Genomic DNA, 27,063 nt, shown 5'->3' on the forward strand with positions numbered 1-27,063 from the left:
AAAAAAAAAGAAAGAAAGAAAAAGAAAGAGAAAGAAAAGAAAAAGAAAAAGAAAAAGAAAAAGAAAAAGAAAAAGAAAAAGAAAAAGAAAAAGAAAAAGAAAAAGAAAAGAAAGAGAGAGAGAGAGAGAGAGAGAAAGAAAGTTAGTTCATGTTTATTAGGTTAAGGTGACCCTGCTATGCTAGACACATTTTGGCTTTGAGATCATTTAAAAATACGGTTAGAAATAATTTTATACTCAAAAGAAAGTTTAAATGGATTAAATTAATTTTGCTTAATTCAAATTATGCCACATGAAACAAAAAACTGTTAGAAAGAAGGTAAAATTCACTATACCCAGTCACATACCAAGCTTCAGGCAGCAGAACAGCATATTCATGTGGAGAGGTGGTCTCTGGGAAGTTGGAGAGAATTGCAAGGCGATGAGGAAGCAAGTCTGATCCATGATAAGTGAACAGAATTTCAAGGGCTTGTACATTACTTTCCTGTACAAATGGCAAGGGGGAAGTTTGCAATGTAAACCTTAGAAATAAGTGAATGATTTTGTAAGACAACATTTGAAAACCTAAAATTAACTTTTTATGCTGTTCTGATATAAGGTACTTTGAAATATTCCTAACTCTTCCTACTCTGTATCAATTTCTCAATCTGATGCTATAAAAATTACTTATTTTTAAAACTCTGGTGAATAAACATTTTTACTTTTTCAAGATCTGAGGGAGAGAGAGAGAGAAAGAGCATGAGCAGGCAGAGGGCCAAAGGGAAAGGGACAAGCAGACTCCCCACAGACTCAGGACTCTACCTCAGGGTCCTGAAATCATGGCCTGAGCCAAAATCAGAGGCTTAACCAACTAAGCCACCCACATGCCCTCCCTCTCCCCCCTTTTTTTTAAGATTTTATTTGAGATAGAGGAGGCATGAGCAGGAAAATGGGCAAAGGAACAATGAATAAACATTTTTAAAAATTTAATTCCATTTTCTCTACATGAATATTGCAACAAAAAATGAAATGATGTGAATGCATGCAGTAACATTAACCGTATGGCTCAGAGATTTAAAAAATGTTAATAGCCATAATTATTTTATTTACAAAAAAGAAATTACCCGAGCATAAGTTCTTGCTGAGAGAACAATATTCTGATTTCTGAACTTCTTAAAGAATTCAGCATCGTATCTCTGCTCAGATGCATGAGGTACTCCCAGGATTTCCTGAGGGGAAAGAGCGACTTAATAATGAAAAGGCTTTTAAATATGGGTGACAAGAAAATATTAAAAACCTTTACAACTCTGCCTCCCCAAATAAATAAGCTCTGAATTAATTAAACTATCAACTGTGAACTAAAGTAGTACATCCGCATTCTTGCCTTTATTTTGAAAATGGCCATATTTATAAATGCTGTTAATTAAAAAAAATTAAGAAGTAAATGAAAAAGGCAGCAAAAAATTAATTACAGTAAGACAACCAAAACCAACCACCTGCTAAAAACAAATAAGCAACCATTATACATGCCTGTCCATTATGAGCACCTGCATCTGTATGAGAACTTTACATTAACTTTACTGCTGCTGAACAATGTAAAATGCAGACTGAATCATTCATTCCTTCAACAATGAATCAATTGTTTTGGCTGTCTACTATGTGAGAGGGGCAGTGATACCATATACACTTTTCCTGCCCTCCAAATGGCTTAAAATCTAGTAGGGAAGAGAAACCAGTGCAGAGGAACAGCTAAAAGGAAACACACAGGAAGAAGAAGCGTACTATAAAACTCGTTCTCCTATACTATAAAAGACAAATAGGAGTTAGCATGGCAACTGCAAGTGAAGATCTCCCCACTGCGATGTAGGACACAGGGCTCATGTCTGTCATGCTTAATGCTGAACCCCAGATACCTAGCAGACTGCTTTGCTTATACGTAACCAATAATTACTTATTGACTGAATTAATATACTGAGGTAAGAGAGAGACAAGGTATGTGGAGGTGTAGAGGAGGTGAGAGAGGGAGGGTGCAGGGTTGAGAAGGTCACCTGCAAACATACTGGACTTGGAACTATAGCACCTCTAAAAGGAACTTCCCAGGAGGCAGATGGATAACAGGCCAAGAGTTCTAGAGTCAGATGAGTGACACACTGTTATGACATACTGTTATTAATACAGAAGTGAATATGATTTCGAGGGAAATTAAATGGAATGAAAGGAGCAACATCATTTAAAGGACCAACCAAAAAAAAAGGTGCAGGGGGTTGGGCAAGAAGGGTAGGAATCAAAAAAGAAGAAAGAGAAAGAAAGAAAGAAAGAAAGAAAGAGAGAGAGAGAGAGAGGAAGGAAGGAAGGAAGGAAGGAAGGAAGGAAGGAAGGAAGGAAGGAAGGAAGGAAGGAAGGAAGGTATCTGCAACTGAAAAGTAAATGAAGGAGCAGCCAGAAGAGGGGAGAAAAGAAAAAAAAGAGTTTAACGAATACTCATGTAAACAGGAAGAAAACATTTCAAAAATATTCTCAGTTCCCTGACTCCTCATTCACAACAATCATTCCCTTTGTTCCATCACAGTTACACATCTGACCATGACCCTGGATCTTTATCATCAACAAGAAGGAAGTCTCTGGGACATCTCCATGTCATACACTGGACTTTCAGAGCAACTACTCCTTCCCCCAGCATCTCCCCTCACATCTCCCCTCCACTCAACCCACTACATGGCATTCCAGCAATTCCTCAACCTCACTGAGACATCCAGTCCACTGATCCTACATTTTATACCTGTTATCTCTCCTCCAACTCTCTAATTCCTTCCAATCAGCTTAGCTCCAGTTCATCATTATAGAGATCTCTTTAATCCCTTGCTTCATCATACTCACCTGGCAAAACCTCATCCTTAGTCCAAGGCAACTATGAACCCTGATTACAAGTTACCAGAAGTCTGAAAAAATACCACAAAACCAAACTGACAATTCTTATTTCAAGATATCAGCACTGTTAGGATCTTGATTCGAGTGAACCAACTGTAAAACCATTTATAAGGTGACCAGGGAAATCTGAATGTGAAGTGGATATCAAATGATATTAAGGAAATGCTACTAATTTTGTTAGGAAAAAATAGCATTATTGTGGTTATTTTTTCAAGTTTTTATCAATTAAAGACACATGCGTAAGTATTTATGGGTAAAATGATAAGATGTCTAGGATTTGCTTTAAAACATCTCAGTGAAAGAAAAGGCAAGAGTGGAGAGTAAAAGAAGATCAGCAAAATGGTTGAAGCTGGGCAGGGAGTACATCTGGGTTCATTATCCTCTAATCTATAAGAAAGATACGAGATTTTATAAATTCAACTCAAATCGGCTATCCCTCAATGCCACTACATTTCCCTAACAAGTTCTCTCTCCTATTCTGTTAGGAACTTTTCTACAATTCTTTCATTCTTTTCAGATCTCCAATACTTAGTCCCCATCTCCATTCTCAACTGAAAATTTACTTCATATACTTTAACTGACACCATTAGATAGGAAATTCATTTTCCAACCCACTAAAATTGCACATCTACCTGCATCTATACCAACAGGATTTTCCTTCCTTCCATTACGACAGAAAAATTATATACATCTGCTTGCCAAATAGTCCAGAACCCTACTCAAGCTCTGGAGCCCATTTCTCCTGTTTATATAATCATGCCATCATCTCCTCTTTCTTCTGTTTGATAAATTCCTCCTCACCCTCTATTGGTTCCTTCCGATTAGCATACAAACAATACTTCTTCCTTCTATTAAAAAAAAAAATAACACTTTGGGACGCCTGGGTGGCTCAGCAGTTGAGTGCCTGCCTTCATTCAGCCCAGGGCGTGATCCTGGAGTCCTGAGATTGAGTCCCACATTGGGCTTCCTGCATGGAGCCTCCTTCTCCCTCTGCCTATGTCTCTGCCTCTCTCTGTCTCTCATGAATAAATAAAATCTTTAAAAATATATAAATAAAAAAATAAAAAATAAAAAATAACACTTCATTTCATATACCCTGTAGCTAACACCATTTCTTGGCTCTCTTGAAACAAAACTTCTTGAAAGAACTGCTTACAACTATTGTCTCCACTTACCCACTTCCTACTCTTTCCTAAACTCACTCAACCTCCAACAGTTGAACTCAATTCCTTACACAGCATGAGAGACCTTTCAAAATGTGGCCAGAAACTATTCTAATCACCTCTTCTCCCTCTGGTCTCCGCTGCCCCTCCCTCGCAGCCCAGCTTCACCCCACAAGTTCACTCTGTGGAGAGCATCCCACCTCTTTTTGTAATGCTAGGCCTTTCTTCATAAAGCATGCTGATTATCGCACAGGCTAATGAATTCAAGAGACATCCTTAGGAGTTTTTGCTTTCTACTTAAGCAAATTACTTTCCTTCTCCAAGCCTCGGTTTTCATACTCATAAAACTGAAAGGAGAATAGCACTTGCCTGAAAGGACTGCTGAGAAATAATCTGGATTAAGTACCCAGCACAGTGGCTGACAAACAGTAAGTCCTCAACAAACGTGTTGGTATTTCTTAAGATACTCCCTTATCTATTGATTGCTTTAACAAATATTTGCTGAGCCCTGCAAGGAGCCAGGTACCAATCTGAGCTTAGAGATATAGCAGCCAACAAGACAAAACCTCTATACCTTTACAGAGCTTCTGCTCTCATGTCCCCCTCATAGTACTCCCCAGCCCCCTAAATCTGCCTTTTTTTTTTTTAAGGACTAGTTGAAATATCATTTCCTATGTAGAGTCTTCTCAGATGTCCTGAGGAAAAACTGAATGTTTTTGTCCACTATGCTCTCTCATCAATTCATTGCACATCATTGTCATCACTTACTGTCTACATAATACAGACTCCAGAAGGACAGTTCTTTATTCTTATCCCCACCTCCAGCACTGCCATAATGGCTAGTACATACCAGGCACTTTGTGGCCCACTGAAATGAATCCATTTTTATCTAATTTATCACAGAATTAATAAAGCAAGTTATGTCCCATGATTAAAATGCAATGCCTATCTCTACCACTATCTAGCTGGTTGAGCCACTGTATCCGAATATCTTCATTTTATCAGCTGAATTCATCAACTTCACCTACTTTTCAAAAGCTTAATTCACCTAATTCCTTAAGAAAGTGGGCTCAACAAATACTGTACACCATGCACTAGGAAATATACTTACAACTGTCAAACAGGAAATAGCAATTTGATAACTAAAGGGTAATGAAAGAAAAATAACTGAATAATCAAACTCTGAACATTCTATGGAACTTTCTGAGATCTCAAAATCAATTGAGTAAAACAAAGGCTAAGAAAACATAATAAACTATATCTTTACAAACTTCTGCAGTTTACAACATGCTTTTATATATTACTTCAAAATACAACTCCAATACAATAAAAAGATATACTTTAAAATAGTGTGACCATCCAATGGTCAAACTAGTTGTACCTAGAGATAAAAGTATTAGGGATTTTTTTGTAACTTATTTGTATGAAATGATATACTCACTACCATGCTTCCTAGTAACCATAAGTTGCCCTCATTTGTCAGTGGTATTTTGTTTGAAAACATTTCTATTTTAATAGCAGGTGGGAAATCAGATGCTTTTGAATTTGCATACAGGCATTAGAAGTACTGCATATCTCCATTATTCTGGGTACGAGCATCCTATCATCAGAGGTCACATGTACTGAGTGCCTGCTATGTGCCAGTACTATGAGCCAAGAGGGAGACTAACATAAAGGAAGACTAACAAAGACAGAGGAAGCAACCTACAAGAGAAGTCACACTTTAAAAGATAGAAATTCATATTAATCTCTGGATATTTTCGGCTGTGAGGGTCATGTAAAAAAACAATCTAAACTATATATATTTGCTGAAATATCTTTAACAACATCTGAATTGTGCTACTGAACATGGAAACATCAGGGTTTGTGTCCCTAAAGAAATTTTTTTTAAAAAAGTATATTTTATTTAAGTTCAAGGGTCTCATTTTGGCCATACTTAGGATCAAAGTCCCACCAACTAAACTCAACCCACTAAGAAATCATTAAAATAAAATGAGCCAGAAGTATTCATATTAAGATTATTAAAACCCAGTGTATACTAAAATTTGGTATTGGAGACAGCTATATGCCATAACCTTAAAACCAAAATGTAAAATAAAAGTAAATGGAAAGGATCATATACTTAGGAAACACATATTCGTCGAAATAGCTAAAGCATTTCTACTCCTTAGACTGACATAACTTCTGGCCTCCAGAGTCTCTAATTTTTACCAAAGCTCATATGTAAGAGAAGCTGCTTTTAGACAAAATGAATTTTTCCTAAAACATAAATAGTCATAAGGACCAAGAATCTCAGCTATTAGGGCAGCCAGAGCATTTATAATGATAGATCAAGTAAGCATAATTGGGTTGATTAGAACTCTCCTTACCTCGTATGTTGCAAGTCGATCTAAGTAGGTTAATAATTTCAGTCTACAACGGCAAAGTTCCTTTTGTTCCAGTGTTAACCTGTTGTGAATAACTCTATTAGGCCACTTACATTACACAGAAGCATATTTCTCTACAAGTTAAAATAGAATAAAAATAACAATATTCCATTGAGCCCCAAAGTGAAGGAACAATACACAAAAGCATAAGGGTAAAATAATACTAACTGCATTTGATATAAGTTGCTGGAATAATTTAGAGCAATTAATCCTAGCAAAGAACACACTTACATTATTTTAAAGAAAGTACCAAATAGTAATAAATAATTTACTTTGCAAAGTTCACTAATTTAAGTAGTTCCCTTCTCTTCTTGATCTTCTTCTCCTTTTTATTCTTGGCAGGCTCTTCATCGGGTGGTGAAAGCTCCTCATAGGGGATACTGTCAATGTCTACTTCACCAGGTAATGTAAATCTGCAAGAAAAAAAAAAAGCCAAAGCTATAAGTGAAAGCTGCTTTCCCCTACTCTGGCTGATTTTATTACTAAGTTGATTTCCACAGAAACAGAAAGAACCAATTATTGAAAGAAAGTTTTTATATTGTAAGCAAAATGATTCATCCACAGATTGAGCAAGAAGTCATCACTAGTCGTCACATACTGAAATTTTAAAATCATGATAACGAAAACTACTTAGGAAAACATGTGAGGTTATATTCACCCAATGTGAAAGAGCCCATGAAGAAAGTGTTGCACAAAGTTTACAATCTGAATCACCTCTATTTAAGGTTTTAAAATGGTTTACTTAAAAAATAAATATATAGGGGCACCTGGGTGACTCACTGAGTTAAGCATCCAGGGATCAAGTTCCGTGTCAGGCTCCCTGCTCAGTGGGGAGCCTGCTTCTCCCTCTCCTTCTGCACCTTCCCCTGCCCATGCGCCTCTCTTTCTCTCTCAAGTAATAAAAATAAAATCTTAAAAATAAATAAAATAAATGAATAAAAGTACGATAAAATTCGAGGGGCACCTAGCTAGCTTAGTTCACAGAACATGGGACTCTTGATCTTAGGGCCATGAGTTCAACCCCATATTGGGCATGGAGATTACTTAAAATAAATAAAGTACAAAAAAATAATATTTGAAAATGATAATGAATGTCAGACTCATTTGCAGTACTTACCTATTAATTATACTATCACATTTATATCTTTAAAAAATTCCAAATGTCTAATGAGGAATGGCTCTTGTCAAATAAGTTTCCTTTTATTATCGACATTTATTTATGTGGTACTTATATGTGTACAAAATGCTTTCATAAAACACAGGATTTAATCACTTGAATTCTCTAAAAGAGGTACGATGCTGAGATAAACAAAGTGAAAGAAGCTCACACTTGCCAAGGGGGTGCTCCTGACTAGTCAGCACCTCCAGGCATGTGCCTTAAGCCCACAGCTTAGAAACTGCCAGCATCCGTTAGAGGTCTGTAGAATCTGCTTTTTTTTTTTTTTTTTAAAGCATCAAGCTATCATACATCCACACATTTTTACTCAAAGGAAAGAAAGCTGTGGCCTCAGATAAGAGAAGCATTGATCGAAGGCAACTGTCTCATTACAGAATAACCTAAATAAAGCAGTCTACCCTCTGCCAGGTCTCAGTTCAATGTTTCCACAAAGTCACCTTTACTCTTGAATCCAAATCTTTCTGTGACCAACCTGCCATCGTCTGCTCCTTTCCCTATTGCTACCAGGGCCTCCAGGTCTGTGCCTTTCAATCCGTACTGAAGCAATTCCTTTGCAGCATCCACATTTTCAGGAACTCTTTCCAAACACTCATGAAGAACCCAGGATCGTTTCTTTATTTTACTCTGGATACAAATAAAAAACAGAGGTATTAAAGAACCCATAACATCTGACAGCATGTGACAGCTGCCTTCTAGAATTATAAAGCTAGACCTAAGGGAGTACAGCTACCTAAGCCCTTGGCCATAGGTAGCTGCTACAGAAGCTCAACAAGAAAAGGCTAATTCCCTAAAGGTGATTGGAATGGGATGCAGAGAATGAGATTCCTATATATAGCTTTCTTTTTTCTTCTAATGAGACACAATGAAACACAAAGCTCAAGACTCTTTTTCAGAAACATTAGGAAGATCTACCCAAATTTTTATAGCTGCTCATTAGTTTGCCTCTGGGCTATATAATACAGTAGGAAAAGTAAGCAGAAAGCCAAGATAATATATTTCCTATTGTAACAAGCATGCTTAACTTTGAAACAAAACTAATGAGGCACAGAACTTCAAAGTTCTGTATTTTCTTGACCATGAGATGTAACACAAAGTGAAGATGATAATTTAATCATAAAAGCCAAGATGTGCTATTCTTTGAAAAGAACAAGGGCTGATTCCTCCCTCCCAATTGCTTCCTCCAACTCTATTCAAAAATCCCTGACTTGCCCTCTTCCAAGAAAGAGTCACTGTGGTTATAAGTTTAATTTGACTCCTACCCTGCATTCCTTTACACATTCCACTCTATCAGTTCTTTCTTCAAATGTCTCTTAACTCATTTCCCCTTCTCCAGGTCTATGGCCTCCACACCAGTCTAGTCATCAACTTAAAAAACCTATGAAATCACTAGAGTCTCTGTCATAAGTAGTTTCCCTCCAACATTCTCCCTCCACGCCAATTCATCTTCTGCACCTATACAGTCAAAAATCCACAACACGTCCCCTATAGATAAAAAGCCTATGTCATCACAAGCCTTCCACATCCTCTGGAACCAAAGTCAGTATTTCTCTCTCTTCCTTTCTTTCCTTTCTTTCCTTTCTTTCTTTTTCTTTCTTTCTTTTCTTTTCTTTTTCTTTCTTTTTCTTTCTTTCTTTCCTTTCTTTCTATTTATTTATTTGTTTGCTTATTTATTTATTTATTTATTTATTTATGATAGTCACAGAGAGAGAGAGAGTGAGAGAGAGAGAGAGGGGCAGAAACATAGGCAGAGGGAGAAGCAGGCTCCATGCACCGGGAGCCCGATGTGGGATTCGATCCCGGGTCTCCAGGATCGCGCCCTGGGCCAAAGGCAGGCACCAAACCGCTGCGCCACCCAGGGATCCCTCAATATATCTTTCTAGTCATATTTCCCAAAGTTCACTGCTGTTGAATATCAAATCTAGCAGATGGGTTTACTTACAGTGCTCACTTAGTCATACAAGAAATATTTACTGGGCGCCTACGGGGGCCAGGTACTAATGTGGACATGAAGCAATGATTATGACCGATTCAGTCAATGCCACAGGTCATGTTCATTTTCTTTGAATTTGCTCATACCATTTATCCCATGAATAATGCCTTCCTCTCGTCTAACTCCAGGATGTCTGCTCTGAATTCTCTCAAACTTGCTTCAGAACATCATCACTTGACAGTCTTTCATAACCACTGTCTAAAATGATTGCTACTTTCACTGGGTTCCTACGGCACTTATCCAGAATCTTCTTACATGTTTACTTGTATTTTAGACATGAAGTTTTACCTTCTCAGAAAGATTATACGCTTCTTAAAAGGGATGGCCATATTTATGCTTCTCCTGTTCCCCTTTCACCTTCTCCTGCCTAGAGCTTTTACTCTTAGTTGCCTATTTATTTAGCTGAATTAAGTATTTCTCCCAATAAAAAATGTACTTACTTTGTCTTTCTTAACACCTATCAGCTCCTTCCTGGACCAAAATTGTCCTTTATTGTGTTCCAGAAAAAGCCCTAAATGGGTTACACACACTCACAACTCACTGTCCTGAGTCACAAAAGAAGAACGAGAATACAACTTTGGTGCTCTGATCTTCTAAAGGAAAATACAAGCAACTTCTTCTTCTCCCTTTATTTCATTATTTCTCATGATATTTCTCTTCTCCGGTGTCTCACTTGTTAACTGTTTATCTCCCAATTTGGTTGTAGCATCAACTTCTTTCTTACAATTTTTTCAGATTATGTTATTTTTAATTATTGTGCACATGAATTTTATGGAAAACAACTATGAACATTCCCCAACACTTCTTAGGTCTTCCTAAATGCAGAGCCTTTTTCCTTCTTAAATGTCACATGAGAAGTCATGCCCTCTTTAAAGCATGCCATAAATCCAGCTGCATCCTCATAAAGTGCCTGGGGGTCCCAGTACACAGGCTATGTACGAAATTTAACCTGGGGATCCCTGGGTGGCTCAGTGATTGATGGTACACTCGGGGCTTGCGGGGAAGTGCAGAACCCTCCAAGTCTGACAAAGTGGGATGCTGATTCTAACTCGGGTTGACCTCATAGGTGTGTTTTATTGAAAATAAAATAAAGTAACATACAGGGACGCCTGGGTAGCTCAGCCGTTGAGCGTCTGCCTTTGGCTCAGGTCATGATCCTGGGGTCCCGGGATCAAGTCCCACATCAGGTTCCCTGCGTGGAGCCTGCTTCTCCCTCTGCCTGTGTCTCTGCCTCTCTGTGTCTCTCATGAATAATTTTTTTAAATATTTTTTTAAAAATAAGAAGGAATAAACTTAATCCAGGGAACAGGAGGAATCCAAGTGTAAGATTTAAAAAAAGAAGGAGAATTTGGCAAGCTCAATATGTCACTTATCTATTGCCTCTCAGCTTCAAAAGTTCTCTCCACTTCCAGTTAGGAGACCGACAACATTTCCATTTTGCGAATGACAGAATACTACACTTCACCAAGAGAGGGCACTGGAGGGCCACTGCAGAGGAAAGCCTCCGGTGTCGAAGTCCTGTGTGCTCAGGTTCTAAACTTCTGGTTTCTATGACTTAGCAGCTAACAACGCTTGTAGGAAACATCCAAAGATGCCTGCTTTCCCCCTTAATCCCACTGAACACAACTTCCCACTGAATTTCAGCTGTTACTCCCATGGGCAGATTCCTTCCCAGTGAATCCCCCAGGCACCTGGAGGTGGGGGAGCTCTTCCTACACCATGCCCACCTGCAGAGTAGGAGTTTTTTCCTTTCAGTCCTAGCCATGGTTCCTTATCCGAGGTCTTCCGACCCCCAATATCAGCTTACCAGGGCACCCTAGCTACAGGCACCAGCTTGCCCATCCCACTTTTTCCTGCTTGCCAACCTTGAAAACCAAGAACTAGCCCCCGCCCGAGGCATCCCAAAGAGCTCTTCCAGCCAATGTGCCACAGCCACTCCTTCAAAGCGCACTGAGGTCTGAATTCCAGCTTCAGGAAGGAGGCTTCCCTTCCAAGTCAGCTTGCTCCCTCCTTGGGTGTGCTCCGTCAGCCCTAGAGTATTCCTTAGTGTTCTCTTTACCCCTTTATAGTAAATCCCACTAGAAAGTAACGCTGCATATTAAAACTTCCCCTGGTCAAATTACTAGGCAGTTTCTGGCTCCTGAGTGAACCATGAATGACGTAGGTGAAGAAAGGTAACTGAAGTGGAAAAAGAGAAAGGATTAAGCCAAAATCAGGTAGTTAGCTGGTTTATCAGTGACTATTGTTCACACATCTTCAGCACCAAAGTCCAGCTACAAAGTCAATACAACCAGATAGGAGAACGTCCCTGGGTTGAATAAAACATACTTTGGCTTTAGACATATCAGCAATATAAAATGCTCCAATACAAGCCCTATAACCAAAACAATGTTCCATACATTTGAATTTCACCATGTCCCCAAAAATACATACCAAGTAATTCTGAATTGAAGCAATGTTGACCACTGACTTCCTCCACTGCCTCTGATACACTAGATCAGTATCCAGGCCATAGGTCTGTGCCAGAGTCAAGGCTTCCTCATATTCTTCACTTTCAATCTTGGGACAAGGAAATGGGAACAGGAACATTATTGAACCATCCACGGTGTAACCAGAATGATGTGATGGATGACTATAATCACTTAACCTCTACAGCATTCCTAACTATTCACATGTGCGTTGTGGTCCCAAACCACAGTTGTTAAGGGGCAGACAGATCAAGTATTTCTTTCCACACTCAACAGAGCTGAGGGACAGTGGAAATACCCACATTTAGAGAGTAAAATAAAGGCAAAACCAGGAAAGGAGTGCGCACAGCCTGACTCCTAGTCCAGAGCTCAACCGGGACACTGCAGGAACCGCACAAATAACTAGAATGCTCAGTGTGGATTAAATCTGTTTCCCTGGAAAGCAAGCCCACACTTCCTCCCTCACGGTCTGTAGTCTGAGCAGACAGCTGCACTTACCAAGATAAGGTGAGAGTGGAAGGCCAGGTGAAGGGCAAGAAACCTGGCTAAGCCACAAGGGGACAGTCTAAGTGAACTCATCAGCCATCCATTGTTTTTATTTTGATTCCTCAGGCACAAAAGCCAGCACTATTTTCAAAAACTATAATAGTGATACTTCTTAACATGTCAATGATAGGGCAATCCCTCTTTAAATTTGTGTATTTAAAAAAATTAGTTTTTTCTCATTGAAATAAAATCTGGATGCTTGTGAACTTTGATGCTGATAGGATGCTCCCTCACCTTCCTCTGATAAAGCTCCTCTGGAGTCGTGGAGCGCAAACTCACAAGGCGGTAGTTTTTAGTAATGGTTCGTGGGCGTTTGCGTGGAGGTGCAAATCGCTCCATTTCCGTCACCAGGTACAGACCCTGTTTTATGTAGCCGAAGTAGCGAGCCTTGGCAGACACTTCCTGATCAGAATCAGAATCCTCTTCCCCTTCATCTTCATCTCCACCCCTAGTCTCCAAACGAGATCGTTTGGGGGCAAGTTTAATCTCACACTAAATTGAAAAAGGAAATGTTAAATCAGTAGTGAGGAACTGCAGACAAGCTTTAGTCAATGAGAAAAATATTTTTAATTCTACTCTGGTTTGATGCATGACATGAGCTACAATGATGAAGACAGAGAATAGACTTCAAAGGAACTCAACAACAAAAAGTATAGACATCAACAGCTCCAGAAATATCCACTGCTCCAAATCTCCAAAACTAAAGCTTGTTTTCATAATGGCTCATTAATATGATCTCCCAAATATATGTCTGGCAATTACTGTAGGAAAATAAAAAGAATGCTAATTTCTTCACTTTTGATATTTTTGTACCTGCTATAGAGAAATATGATTTTTTCATCTACTTAGAAAACAAACATGAAGGTATTTATTTGCTTTACTGACAATAGCTCTCCCGCCTATCCTCCCTTAAAAAAAAAAAAAAAAAAAAAAAAAAAATGTCTAACAGCTTCACAAACTTCTGAGTCTGAAAGCCTGACTGTTGAAGATAACTTTCATTCCCACACTTAACAGAGTTGGCTTCAATTTTAAGCCATGGTTTTCTTTTTAAGTAACATCTGTAGACTCAGTAACAAACCCTAAGGTAAAAAAATACTTGTGAATCTGCACTTGAAATACTTAGAATAAGAATTTTTAATGACCAAAATGTAACTTTAAATTACTAGCCTCTATTTTTAAGTCTTTTGACAGGAGACAAACAAGCTTTCTTTACTAAAAGAACCAGAATTTTTTAAGTTCATGGAAATAGTTTGTTAAAGACCCTATTTAAGTAGAAATACGTTTAACATTTTAAGATGTCTAATCTAAGAAAAAGAAAAAAAAAACTATCATGTCAGTGAAGATAAAATGCTTCACAAAGAACAAAATGACTCAATTTTCTTCAGTTTTCTACAATGCAAGTTTTTTAATTGATCTAAACAATAGATCTTTCTTATACTGTACTCAATCTCTGATTCCAATCCCAAGTCTTTGTTTTTAAGGACAAGAGTAGATAATGGAATAGCTACACTATAAAAAAATCAAATGTTTAACTGTACTTCAATAAAGATAAGTAAATGGACACATATCACTAAAAAAAATTTAAATAAATTATATTTACATTAGAATCAGGTGTTTAGATTTTTGGTGAAATGCATGTTTACTTTCCAACACATCAGCTGCTCCAAAAGGAAAAGCCTTACCTCCAAACTCAAAAATCCTCCATCATGGGTAGCAGTGACTTGAGGTGATGGTTCGAACCACTCACAGGATTTTCCCAGTAAGTTCTTCAACGTTTTCACCGAAGAAACCGTCAAAGCACCAGAGCAGCGAGCCAAAGTCACTGCATTGGCTGCCCACCAATTTACATCTATCAGTGGGTAGAAGGACTCTCTATCTAATGGGGAAAAGGGAATCAACACAAATTCATCAGTCAATGTGGATTAAATACAACACATTTAGTCCAGTGATCAATTTAAAAACCATATTTGGGCCCTAAACATGTTAAGTAAGAAAAAATAAATTGTAAGCCATCACCCAAATTTTTACAAAATGGTAATTTATTTAATAAACGTCTGAGTGCCAAAAATTTATCAGAGTCCAAAACTCTAAAGATGCAGGAGTACATAGTTTTTGGTCTTTCCACTCAAAAAATGAAGAATATACAGACACATGTCACCACTGTCAACAGAGTAAGCGATGTGTACAATGCGTACGTATCATAAAGGTTATAAAAGGTTTTAGAAAATGCTCACACATCCCCTTTCAAACAATATGAGAGAATTATACTCTTAGTAAAAATTGAAGAAAGACCTATAATAGTTTTCAAAGCTGATTTTCTCTTAAATTTGTGAAGGTGATCATGACCACTACCTCAAAATATGCCACTTTGACATAAGAAATATTTTAAGACAAAGAAATTTAAGTAACTCTAAGTTCTTTTTCTTTATCTTGTCACTTCTCTTAGTAATTGTATTGTTCCTATGCCAAGATGCTGTATAAATAAAACCAATTTCCAACAACCCTTGTTAACTCATTTCTCAGTACTCCCCATGTGTAAGCTTGACGTACATGCTAGAAACTTCTGTTCATTTTTCTCCTGTTAATCTGTCTTGTGTCAGTCTAACTTTACAGAGCCTCAATCAAAGAACAGTAAAACCTTGGACAGTAAAAAAAGGTTTTTATTCATTCCCTAGATATATCACCTAAAGAGCACTTTTATTATATAATAGTAGTCTCTTAAGGTTTTAATTATCCTAGTTCATACAACTCACCTTTGATTTTTTTTCTCTTCTCAATAGAGAGTCTCCAATCAGGATTAAGGTCATCATACCCTGGCTAAATAGAAAAAATATGCACAGGACTTCTTGAGACAAGAATGTAAGAAAATCATAAGAACATCATCAAGAACTATGGATTTTCTAAAGTAACAAAATAGGGAAATGATGCTATCCTTCGACCTCTTCATTATATTATACCTGGCAGAAATCTATTCCTCTGGATAATCTTGTTCTTACACTTAAAATGTGCACATGCAACTACTGTGGCTCAATTTAATGAGGAAAACAGCATGCTTAAGAACAGCAAAATAGCAAGCATGCAATGTTAATACAAATGAGAGCAGGATATGCCAATAGTTCTGCACCAACTCTCTCACACACATGCACTTACATTCTGGGAGAACAGTTCTGCTGTTGTAAATAAACACAGGCCTGGATGCAAGTCCTACTCCTACAACTTACTGAGAGATGAGTAACCCCTCCAGGCCTTGGGCACCCTAACTCTAAAACTAGACTCTCAACCCCTACGTCATCTGCTTCCTTCTAACTCCTCCTTGTCTTCTAACTTCCTAGGACTAAAAACTTACTAAGTAAAAAAAATATAACCATACAATCCTCAAACTTGATCCATTCATATTCTAATTCCATGGAACATAATGTCATGCCCACCTTCTAGAATCTCAAATATCAAAAAACAATTGAGATTAAGGCACTGCCAGATACCCTCTTGCCTCATTGTTAATTATTTCATCTTCAGAATTTTAACAGTATAAGCAAAGGCCAGCAAAAAATCATTTGGCTATTTATCTGAAATTTTAAGCCTAAAAAAAATAATGCTATAGTCAAAATGTACTTTTACATCTAGTGTAACAGAACTAGAATATATGTTTTATTAACAATTTGCTCAGGGACTAACCCTTTAGGATATTAAAATTAATCCTTCTTTCCATGGCTTAAAAGAACTTCCTGATCTCTATAACTATGATAAATCATTCAGAAGATATAATTCTTTAAAGTTTATCCAAAAAGTTACAATAAAAGCCTATTTATATAACAAAAAGAAGAATAGATTGTCCTGGTTTATTTTATCATAAAAAAGATAATTAACCTTCAAAGACTTAGAATACCAGAAGATATATATTACTGAAAGTAACTAAATTGAAATCTTATTCGATCATTTATAGGGCACTTTGGATATATCCAGTCCCTCTGAATTATCGGCTATACATGCTCCCACAACATCACATGCACACTACCATTTATTTATATGGTGACATGTGTGCCTCCGTACTCACATTCTGGAGTACACAAGTGGAGTAGGGAAGTAAAGCTTTAAATCCCAAAAGCAACAACAGTAATAGTTCAGCCTTAGGTAAATTTAAGTACATAAAGATCACAATGAAATTTAACAAGAAATCTTCAAACAAATTTCAACAGAAATCCTCTCACTGGCATGAGTACTTTGAGAATTCAAGGTGGGGTTGTCTTCATCAAAGTCAATGATGAGGGCAGCCCCAGTGGTGCAGTGGTTTGGCACCACCTGTAGCCTGGGGTGTGATCCTGGAGACCTGGGATCGAGTCCCACATCGGTCTCCCTGCATGGAGCCTGCTTCTCCCTCTGCCTATGTCTCTACCTCTCTCTCTCTCTCTGTCTCTCATGAACAAATAAATAAAATCTTAAAAAAAAAAAAATTCAATGATGAAAAGGTCCACCATGAACAAGCTAGTCTATGGGGGTCAGCCTCCAGATACTTTGGGACTAGACTATTCCATGCAGATTGCTTCAATAATGGGTGTCTCTTCCGAATTCAATTCTAAACACAAGGTGAAGATATGTCCTTTTGCATCCACAGCTGTGTCAGCATCATCCTCATATTCCCAGACCCATCACTGTGCTCACCTGTCATAGTAGCTAAATGCTGAATTAATCTTTTAAGTCGCTGCACTCTAATTACAATGCCTAAGCTACAGGTAAATTAGTTGACCTAGTACTAGTATTCCTACACCCTCTAAAAAGTGTGGTTTCTTCTGCTATTTAGTCAATGAATGCTGTCCACTCACACTGTGTGTGAGGGAAAAGAAATCAGATATTGTAGGTTTCACAACTCAAGCAGGCAGAGAGCTAAGAAACAGAAACAATTTACTATAACTCAAGTTCAAATTTGATAACTACCCCAAAGGAGGTATAGATTAAAAACCCATCAGGGGTATCAAAAGATGAAGAGATCATTTTGAACAGGGGCTTAAGAAAGACAAAGGGGGTTAAAGAGGTATAGAGAAAGTGCTACACTTGGTGCCATAAGACTTGGATAAATTCTGGACACAGAACATCCGTGGAAGAAGACCTTTCACTCAGAGAACACAACATGAACAAAAGTACACAGGCTAAAAAAAGTACTAAATTTATTCAAGAAAAAGGAAAAGGCACCTGGGTGCCTCAGTTGGTTAAGCATCTGAGTACTGGTTTCGGGTCAGGTCATGATCTCATGGGCCGTGGGATCAAGACCCACATTGTGCTCCCTGCTCAGTGGGGAGTTTGCTTGGGATTCTATCCCTCTGCTCCTCCCTCCACTCATGCTCTCTCTGCCTCTCTAAAATAATTAAATAAATCTAAAAAAAAAAAAAAAAGGTAGGTCAGTTTAAAGTACAGGATATCAGTTCTAATGATCTGTATTTTTGCTTGTCTTAGGGTTCTGGAGAAAATGGGATTTCACAAGGTCATTTTGTTGTTGTTGAGCTAAAATGCACATAATGTAATTTAACCATTTTAAAATGTACGTTCAGTGGCATTTAGTATGTTCACAGTGTTGTCACTTCTATTTAGTTCCCAAGCATTTCTATCAATCCAGAATAAAACCACTTATCCAGTAGACAGTTACTTCCCACTCCCTCTGCCCCCCAAGTCCCAGGCGCTACCAATCCGCTTTCTGCCTCAAATGGATTTACCTGTTCCAGATGTTTCACATCAATGAATTCCTATGACACATAAATTGTAGGACACAAGAGTGTCTTGGCTTCTTCCCAGTAGCATAATGTTTTCAAGGTACATCCACACTTTAACATGTAGCAATACTTTGTTAATTTTTATGTCTGAATAATATTCTATTGTAGGTATTTACTGTAACGGATTTATCCAGCCTTGCTTTAATGGACTTTTGAGTTTTTTCCACTTGTGGCTGTTGTGAAAAGTACTGCTCAGAACATGTATGTAAATGTATTTGTTTGAATAGCTGTTTCAAATTCTTCTGGATATACACCTAACTATCTATATGCTATCACCTTTGCAGTACACCTAGCAGTTTCACTCTAGATACGTGAACTAAATGTTAAACTTCACAATATGTGCAAGTTTGATGAAATGATCTGCTTCAGGCAGAAGTGGTCTGCCAGCAACCTGACAGCTTATGCCTCACCACTCTCAAAGCTGACATTCCTACTGCTTCCCTTCATAGGATTCAAACTATTTCTGGATTGGTCTCCCTAGGCAAGGGAAACAGAAGCGAAAGAAACTACTGAGACTATCCCAAAATAAAAAGCTTTTCACACAACAAAGGCAACCTAGTGAATGGGAGAAGTTATTTGCAAATGGCTTATCCACTAAGAAGTTAGTATCTAAAATACATAAAGAGCTTACACAACTCAACACCAAAAAAACCAAATAGTCTAATTTAAAAATGGGCAGAGAACATGAATAGACACTTTTCCAAACACAACAAAAAGATGGCCAACAGACACATAAAAAGATGCTCAACATCACTGATCATCAGGGAAATGCAAATCAACACTACAATGAGATATCACCTCACACCAGCTAGTACGGCTAAAAAAAAGAAACAAGAAATAACTAGTGTTGATGAGGACATGGAGAAAAAGAAATCCTCATGCACTGTTGGTGGGAATGTAAATTGGTGCAATCACTGTAGGAAACAGTATGAAGTTTCCTCAAAAAAAATTAAAACTAGAAATATCACAGGATCCAGTAATTCCACTACTATTTACCAGAAAATGAAAGAAAGCAAAGAAAGAAAAGAAAAACATTAATTTTAAGCAATATATGAATCCCTATGTTCACTGCAACATTATTTACCACAGCCAAGATATAGATACAGGAGATTAAAAAAAGATGTGGTTTATACACATAACGGAACATTACTCAGCCATACAAAAGAATGAGACCTTGTTATTTGCGTGGCAACATGCATGGACCTAGAGGGTATTATGCTAAATGGAGCAAGTCAGACAAAGAAAGACAAATATTGTACGATTTCATTTATATGTGAAATCTAAAACCCAAAACAAAGGAAGAATATATAAACCGACTCAAAGATAGAGAATAAACTGGTAGTTGTGGGGGTGGGGAAAAATGGGCAAAATACATAAAGGAGATTAAGAGGTACCTCCTGCCCCCCTCCAAAGCTAATATTCCCACTGCTTCCCTTACACTATTCAAACTGTGACAGACTTACCACACTTCAACCCTAATAACTCTATCTAGGAGGGGACCCGTGATCTGGCCATACTTTAGGACATCTGATCTACACTCTGTAGCTGGTGCTTTGAGAGCAGGATCACCAAGAACCCATGCCCCCTGTGAAAGCACACCAGGGGTACTCACTCCTGGTACCATGTTGATATATTCTGAGAAGCAACCTCCATGTCACTCTGCTTTGTACAATATGTGCCTTGTGTCTGAAAAACAGCCTCAAGTGCCCCCACTTCATGGTGTAGCAGTAGCTCAGAGGAGAATGTCTTAAGAATATACTTAGATAGATTTTGCATAGAAAGGCTCTCATGGTGACAGTAATGTTTTCTTCAGATTTAGGAATTTATTTGTTGCTTCTTTTTAACAGCTAGAAGCTAAATATAACAAAGACCCTGCCTCTAACCGCTTATAAAAGCAACCTGTCAAATGTTTTTTCATTCCACAAACACTTATTAGTATTTAATATGCCAAGCTCTATGTTAGACCCCATGGAAGAAATGTATAGTCAGTGTCTATTCTCCAGAAGCTCACAGTTGAGTGAAGCTGTAAAAACAGCTGTGGATTATATCAAGATTAATCACATTAACTGTCATCTTCCCACTTATCCTCCATTGATTGATCCATTTAACAAAATTTGTTCAATAGCTACTATTGTGTCAAAGAGCAAATAAAACTGTGTGAGAAATGAAACTTATCTTTTCTATTTCATCTAAGTAAGTACAAATAGAAAAATAATAAAACTTCTTCAGACAAAAATTAAGGCCAAAAGTGAGATGGAAATATATAAACATAACATATGGGAAATGTTTGAAATGAAAATCACTTTAGCAATTTTACTATATTCCAGACATGAACAAAACTTAATACTCACAGATTTCTAGCCAGATGGATTTTCATATTGACAATGAAAGTTGAAGTATTTAATCAACTCAAAACTGGATAGAAGTAAATCAGAATAGGCATTTCCACAACTATCTTTAATCATTAGATTTTAAAGAGAAAATACACAATCACACAAAGCATATTATGACAAACTAATAAAGTAGCAAATTACAAGAAGGCGGCCTCAGATGAGCTGCATTCACAATTTGATAAAAGAGGCTAAGGTTGTATAGGCAATAGTAACATCAGTTTCTTCTCAGGCAATGTTTTAGCTAAAATGATACACTATATATTACCATATAATCTATTTCAAACTCATTGCTTTGTCCATTTCCTAGAACAGCCATAAGGAGAGGCAGAGCCCTGTCCTGCCTGGCCAACCCAAGGTCCCTTGACTATTGCTGGACGAATGAGAAAGGAGCACGGTTTCTCAGTCAGCCAGGAGTACATAAAATGACACCAATATATTCGGTAAACGACTTATTTATAATTTCACATTTTCAAGGTCTCTGCCCAATGACCTGCCCAACTCTGGAGGTATCATTCGCATGAACTGCGTGGACTCTCTCCCTTTTTTTTCCATTAGTATATTACTAGTGCATAACTGGTGCAGACAAAAGTCAGCATCTCTCAACATAAGAGCTACAGAAGATACTCTGAAAGAAAGGCTTAACCTATGAGGTCAGAGAACCTGAGGCCAACCAGAATCTTGATTCTAAGAGCAGTGATACAAGTTTACTTCTTTTAGTACTACTCCCATCTATTAAAATATGAAAATGTTTCTCACTTACTCAGACTATAATGAAGTAATTGAAATAGGTCACAATCACTCCGGGTGGATAGCCAAGCCTTACTACACAAGTGCTACTTACTCCCAAAGATCTTTCCCCCCAACTCCACCAACTGGATTGTGCATCCTTCCTTTGAGCTTAGCTCTTCATAATATTAACATGTTCCTTTGTTGATTTGTTTATAATTTCCCTTGCAAGATTATAAACATCTTAAGGGCAAGCACTAGGACTTACTGCATTTTCTACTCTAGAACTTGGTAAAGATTCAGTAAATACTTGTACTCTATTATTTTATGATTATTATTATAAGTATAGTTAACAGCTTCCTCCTTACAGAATTGTTACATACAAGGTTTATAGCACTTACCATACTACACTAAATTTCAATGACTCCCTTCATAAAGGGACATCCAAACCCAAAATGGCCAACCCAATGTGACAAACTCCTAGGACATAGGTCAAAAACTCAAGCAGAAAAACTCAAGCAGAGTAAAGTTGTTCAAACTCTTTTTGCTGAACAAAGAGTTACCATCCTCACATAATTTCCCAGTACATCGTAGATACTGTATACATCTATTGTAAATGCAAGGGTTTCCCAGTGAGAAGCTTTGTCAATTATTTACTCCAATTCTTGGCGTTACACACTAACTGGGGCTCAAGAGTTCAACACATCTGAGAAGGCTGAAGAAATCTGAGTTACATTCACCGAGAAAAGGGATTTCTCTCTATTCTATTAAAGATATAAATAAATAAAGCCTAATTTTAAAAAACCTAATAAATATGTTTTTCCCACCTTTTTTAAAAATGTATTTATTTTCCCAGAGTCCTGGAAAGAGCATGTACCTCTGACTCAGAGAGAGATGAAACCAAATCCCAACTCTACTGCTTACTTGCTAGGTAAACCTGGGACAAAATAAGTGTTCAATAAATAATACCCGAGGTTATTATTATAGTAAATTTTGCAAAAGCTACAAGAATACTGTCTACATGAACCGTGATCTCACTGAGCTACATAAGCCTGAAATGAGTATATCAAAAGAAACCAGAGGGCTCTTTCTGTGAAAATGATGAAGACTCATAGGAGTTTATGATGGAATAAAGTTTCAGAAAGAATAGTAGAAAGGGCTGGACAAAAGCAGGGAGAGGAAAAGTTCAGGAAGCAAGTGTGAAGCAGCATAATGATCAGATGAGAGGAGATGACAAGTAAACAAATCAGTTTGCATTTTGACCATAACCTTAGAATCTTAAAGAAAGGATCAGATGAAACTAAATTCTTTATGTGCTATCAGCCTTGGATAAAATTTATTTTCAGACTAAAATGAGCAGAGGTCTCAGAGCACAAAACCTATTCTATTCAGCAAAAGTCTTCTCATGTACTAAGCTACAGCAAGAAAAGAGAGGGGTTGGCAGCCACCAGCCCAGGATGGGATAAACTCTGGAAGGAGGTAGCATGCTAAGCAGCAGTAGAAATAGCAATGAAGGTAAGATTAGGTCCAGTAATTCTCACTAAGCCACTGTTCCCTCAGCAAAGGAATCTATCATCTGCAAAATGTCCAAGGTAATGGCAACCAGTCCATGGTTTTCAGTTTTGTGAGCCCTCAAAGCCGTTATTTCTCTAGTTTGCTCAAGCATCCAAGGGCATTTATAGCAACCCAATCTAAAAACACAGATATATTGCCCCTAAAAACTGGTCAGTTTGTAATAAAAGATATAACTACCTTGAGGATCAAGCTGCATCAGCAGATGGTCTCTATACACTATTTGGGGGATGCTAAACAAGAACCACAAATGGCAAGATGGAAGCTCATCCCTCCTCAGCAATTCCTGATGAACCGCCCTTCTAAACTCTCAAGATACTTTTATTCAAAAGAGCCTCCCTAGGACAACACAGGAGACCAACTTCTGGCACGAATTCACTGTACCCACCATAAACCTCTTTCTCTCTTATTTACTTATTTCAGAGGGAGGGAGGGGCCAAGGTAGAGGGAGAGAGTCACAAGCAGACTCCACACTGAACACAGAGCAAGACTTGGGCTCGATCCCATGACTTGAAATCATGACCTGAGCCAAAATCAAGAGTCATAGGCTTAACCGACTGACCCACTCCATTATTTTTCTGATGGCATTTTCCAAACTACTGAGATATTTACATTTAGTCATTCAAATTTTTTAAACAATTTTTTAACTCTTTTAATAGAATAATTACAAAAATCTAATGAATAACATTAATGAGCTATTTAGGTAAGTATAATGATATTGATTGGCAACTAATGACAAAATAATGTCTAACCAGTTAAAAAGTTGAGTGCATGCCAGTAAGGACTATAATAAATGCAATTTATCCTTGCAAGTAAAGAAGAGTATCTAGAAATTCAGTAAATGGAAAAGCATACTAATGAATTTTGTCTAAATACTAAATATCCTTTGCACTACACATGTATGCCATTCTAGAATACTAACTAAATGAAATATTAAGTGTTCCTCAAACTTCATCAGTATTTCTATTAGATGAATAATGCAATTAGTAAATTTAAGAGAAAAAAAATTGCCCAAACGTAAAATTTCACATATATAAATAGAAAAGGGTCTTCCCAAATGATGAATTTATCACTCTATGTCAATAACCACGACAATTACATGGTACCATTTAGATCATTTATGTATAACACATAACTATATGTGGTTGTAGAGTTGATCCACTCCACTTCTGGAGGGAAGATATAAATCAAGTTAGCTATAAATTCCAAAGAAAGAGAGAAAGAATTCCTTTTACTTAGCTACTGAGGTTGAAGACTGAAGAGTGACTCTTCTGTTTAGAACACATCTAGATCCAATGAGAAAAGTGTGGCAGAGATGTGGGGACCAAATTAAATTCAAGGTGAGTAGGAACTAAGGGGGGAAAAAAAACCTTCCCAAACTTGTGTATAAAAACAAAAACCTTGAAGAACAGCGAAAACAAATTTAAATCTGTGAAAAGCATAAGAAAATGAAGAGCCAGTTTCTCTTTCCCTCTGCTATTCTGGGAATAATGAAATGTTCTTTGCTCCTCAAAATTCTTTTAATAGCTCAGTTTAACCAGTGAAATAAAAATAAAAAGAATTCTGAGAAAAGACATCAATCCATTCAGACTCCAATCTTGGAATCACAAAATCATCCACCAAAGTTGGTGAGAAGATATTCCTATAGAAAAAGTAATGAGGAAGTATGACTGTTATGTGCTGAAATGTTGAACAGTCATTAGAGGAATAAAAGATCGAGAATGTAAGTTGTATATAACTGAGAAAATTTTTCCTTAAATCTTCACTCTATCACAATACACATCATTTATGGGCAATCCTTATTTGCCCATCAGCATTTTAAATTATAACAGATACTGAATCTGTTGTTAAACTGAACCTGTTCATTCTTAAGAGTGTCATTTCAAGACACTAAAAAATTAACAGACTGTATCTTCACTGTCTACCTTTTGAGTGAGAAAAAGAGAACTCCCTTGAAGCCTTAAACAAGCCCAATATTATATTAGCGTTGCAAGATGTGGGAAGAATTTAGTATTCTAAAGCATTCTTTAATATTCTGAAGCCTTCATCATATTAGTTGCTTGTTGCTACAAAATTAATAACTCCGTTCTATATTTTTATAATGAGAAAAGGAGAAAAGAGAAGAGGTTGGGGGACAGATTACACTCAGTATATAGACTATATTGCCCTACAAATTAAAGTCAGTACACAGTGCTACTCTGTTCTTAATTTATCCTATTATATTGATAATATTCTAATTTTAACTACAGCTTTGGCATGGTAAGAATAAATAACAGCTGTTTGCTACATTAAAATATCAACCAAATGAAATCAGTATTGTCAGTACTCACCCTTAAGTGAGAATCATTCTTAGAATAATAATAATCAAGAGACATACCTGCTCATTTTGATTCCATTCCCCTTGCTGCTTCAGAGATGGAATGGCCCAGATGCTTAGTTTCCCTGAGAAGTGAATGGCAGCAAGGAGGGTCCCATCTGGAGAAAGGCTCATCTTAAAGATTCCATCCTATACAATAATTATATTACATTAATGTCAGATCAAGGAACTTCTAGCTGAATAGAAGTAACTTCCAGAATTTAAAAACACTCTTCAGGAGGGATCATGTCATAAATCATCTCTCATAATTAAGGGTTCCAACAACTTCATAACACTATAAATGTGCTCCATCCAGCAAACAGAAACAGGACACTTAGCCTTAAGAAATTTTTTTAAATCTATTTCATAGTGTTATAATTAACATAAAACTGAACACTCAAGTATGTGAGCATTATAAAAATACTCCTTTATATCACATCAATTACCATGAGTTCTCATTAACACTTATGTGTTGATACTGATCAGATTGTGAATTTCCTGAATTTTGGGTCATTTTCACAAGATTCTGTAAGTACACAATGCCTAAAAGGTTCTTTCACAGAGAGGCCACAAATTCATGCTATGTGGACAAAAGGAAAAGGAAAGGAGGAAGAGAAAATTGGCAGAAAAGAGGGTCCACCAGTGGCAGGAACAGAAGAAGGCAAAGGGGAAAATGCATTCCTTAATTTAAGTACTGCTAAGAGTGTTTACTTTCCAGATTTCCTGGTAAATCTGAGGAATTTAACTGTTGCTACAGCAAAGAAAAACTCTGTAGTACATGGATTTTTCATTGCCAACCTCAGAGTACACAGAGTCCTACTCGTCCAAACAATCTCTCAGTCCTTTCCTAATGAGAATACCAGGTTGCTCAGTTACCACAAGAGAAACCATACAAGCAGAAATGTCTCCTGCCTGCCTACACCCGAATTTGTCCTTAACATTTAGAAAATCTGGCAACACAGCCCCCACCCCCCATGGCAATAATCAGGTGGGACTGCATAGCATATGCACCCTTAAAATGGTGATAAGCTTTCCAGTTAGCCAAAGCCCCCATCATTCTTGGTTACAGCCCCAAGATTAAGGCCAGGTGTCAACTACAGGCCTGAAAAATAAATATCACTACACTGAAAAAACAGAAATTATACCTGGCCCACTTCACCACATTATCTACCAGATCTCTACAGACACAAGAGTTTAAGTCCTCAGGTCTACAATGACTAAGGCATTATTAGCTATCAAAAACAAACAGCATGATTTCAGAAAGTGAGAAACATTTCTGGATGAGTAGATAGATGAAAAGATTAGCATCCTCTAATTTCCTAAGGACTAAAATCACTTTAACGGGATATAACATGTCTAACCCAGAATGCCAGAATTAAATGTAAGGAAGATTAAAATACAAAAGCCAGAGAAAGAAAAGCAATAAACACAAAAGCACTTCCAATACAATGTTAAATATTCCCCCATCCCCTCCTTTATGATGGAAAGGAGGTCACGAGCAGAAGAGCCTGACATCTTCTAGTCACAACTCTGGTCAACAGGCTCCACAGTTTGGCATAAGGTGAACCTCACAAGCA

At 37.4% G+C, this 27,063-nt stretch overlaps 1 protein-coding gene across 3 annotated transcripts in view; it reads right to left on the minus strand.

Annotated features, from left to right (window-relative positions):
- The window catches only part of NBAS (NBAS subunit of NRZ tethering complex), a 319,521-nt gene that overhangs the window by 224,505 nt on the left and 67,953 nt on the right, over window positions 1-27,063 (minus strand). For all 3 annotated transcript variants that reach the window (XR_005372117.1, XM_038560813.1, XM_038560814.1), the window contains exons 12-21: window positions 25,508-25,636; window positions 15,431-15,494; window positions 14,360-14,553; window positions 12,912-13,169; window positions 12,097-12,222; window positions 8,146-8,297; window positions 6,769-6,909; window positions 6,440-6,518; window positions 1,104-1,208; window positions 348-484 (exon numbers count right to left, since the gene is read on the minus strand). Coding sequence is in view for 2 of the 3 variants with exons in the window: in XM_038560813.1 (XP_038416741.1) it covers window positions 348-484; window positions 1,104-1,208; window positions 6,440-6,518; window positions 6,769-6,909; window positions 8,146-8,297; window positions 12,097-12,222; window positions 12,912-13,169; window positions 14,360-14,553; window positions 15,431-15,494; window positions 25,508-25,636 (1,385 nt within the window). In the remaining variant the exon portion in view is untranslated. The remainder of the gene's footprint in view (window positions 1-347; window positions 485-1,103; window positions 1,209-6,439; window positions 6,519-6,768; window positions 6,910-8,145; window positions 8,298-12,096; window positions 12,223-12,911; window positions 13,170-14,359; window positions 14,554-15,430; window positions 15,495-25,507; window positions 25,637-27,063) is intronic.

Source organism: Canis lupus, chromosome 17 (genome assembly GCF_011100685.1).
Source record: "Canis lupus familiaris isolate Mischka breed German Shepherd chromosome 17, alternate assembly UU_Cfam_GSD_1.0, whole genome shotgun sequence".
Classification (NCBI taxonomy): Eukaryota; Metazoa; Chordata; class Mammalia; order Carnivora; family Canidae; genus Canis; species Canis lupus.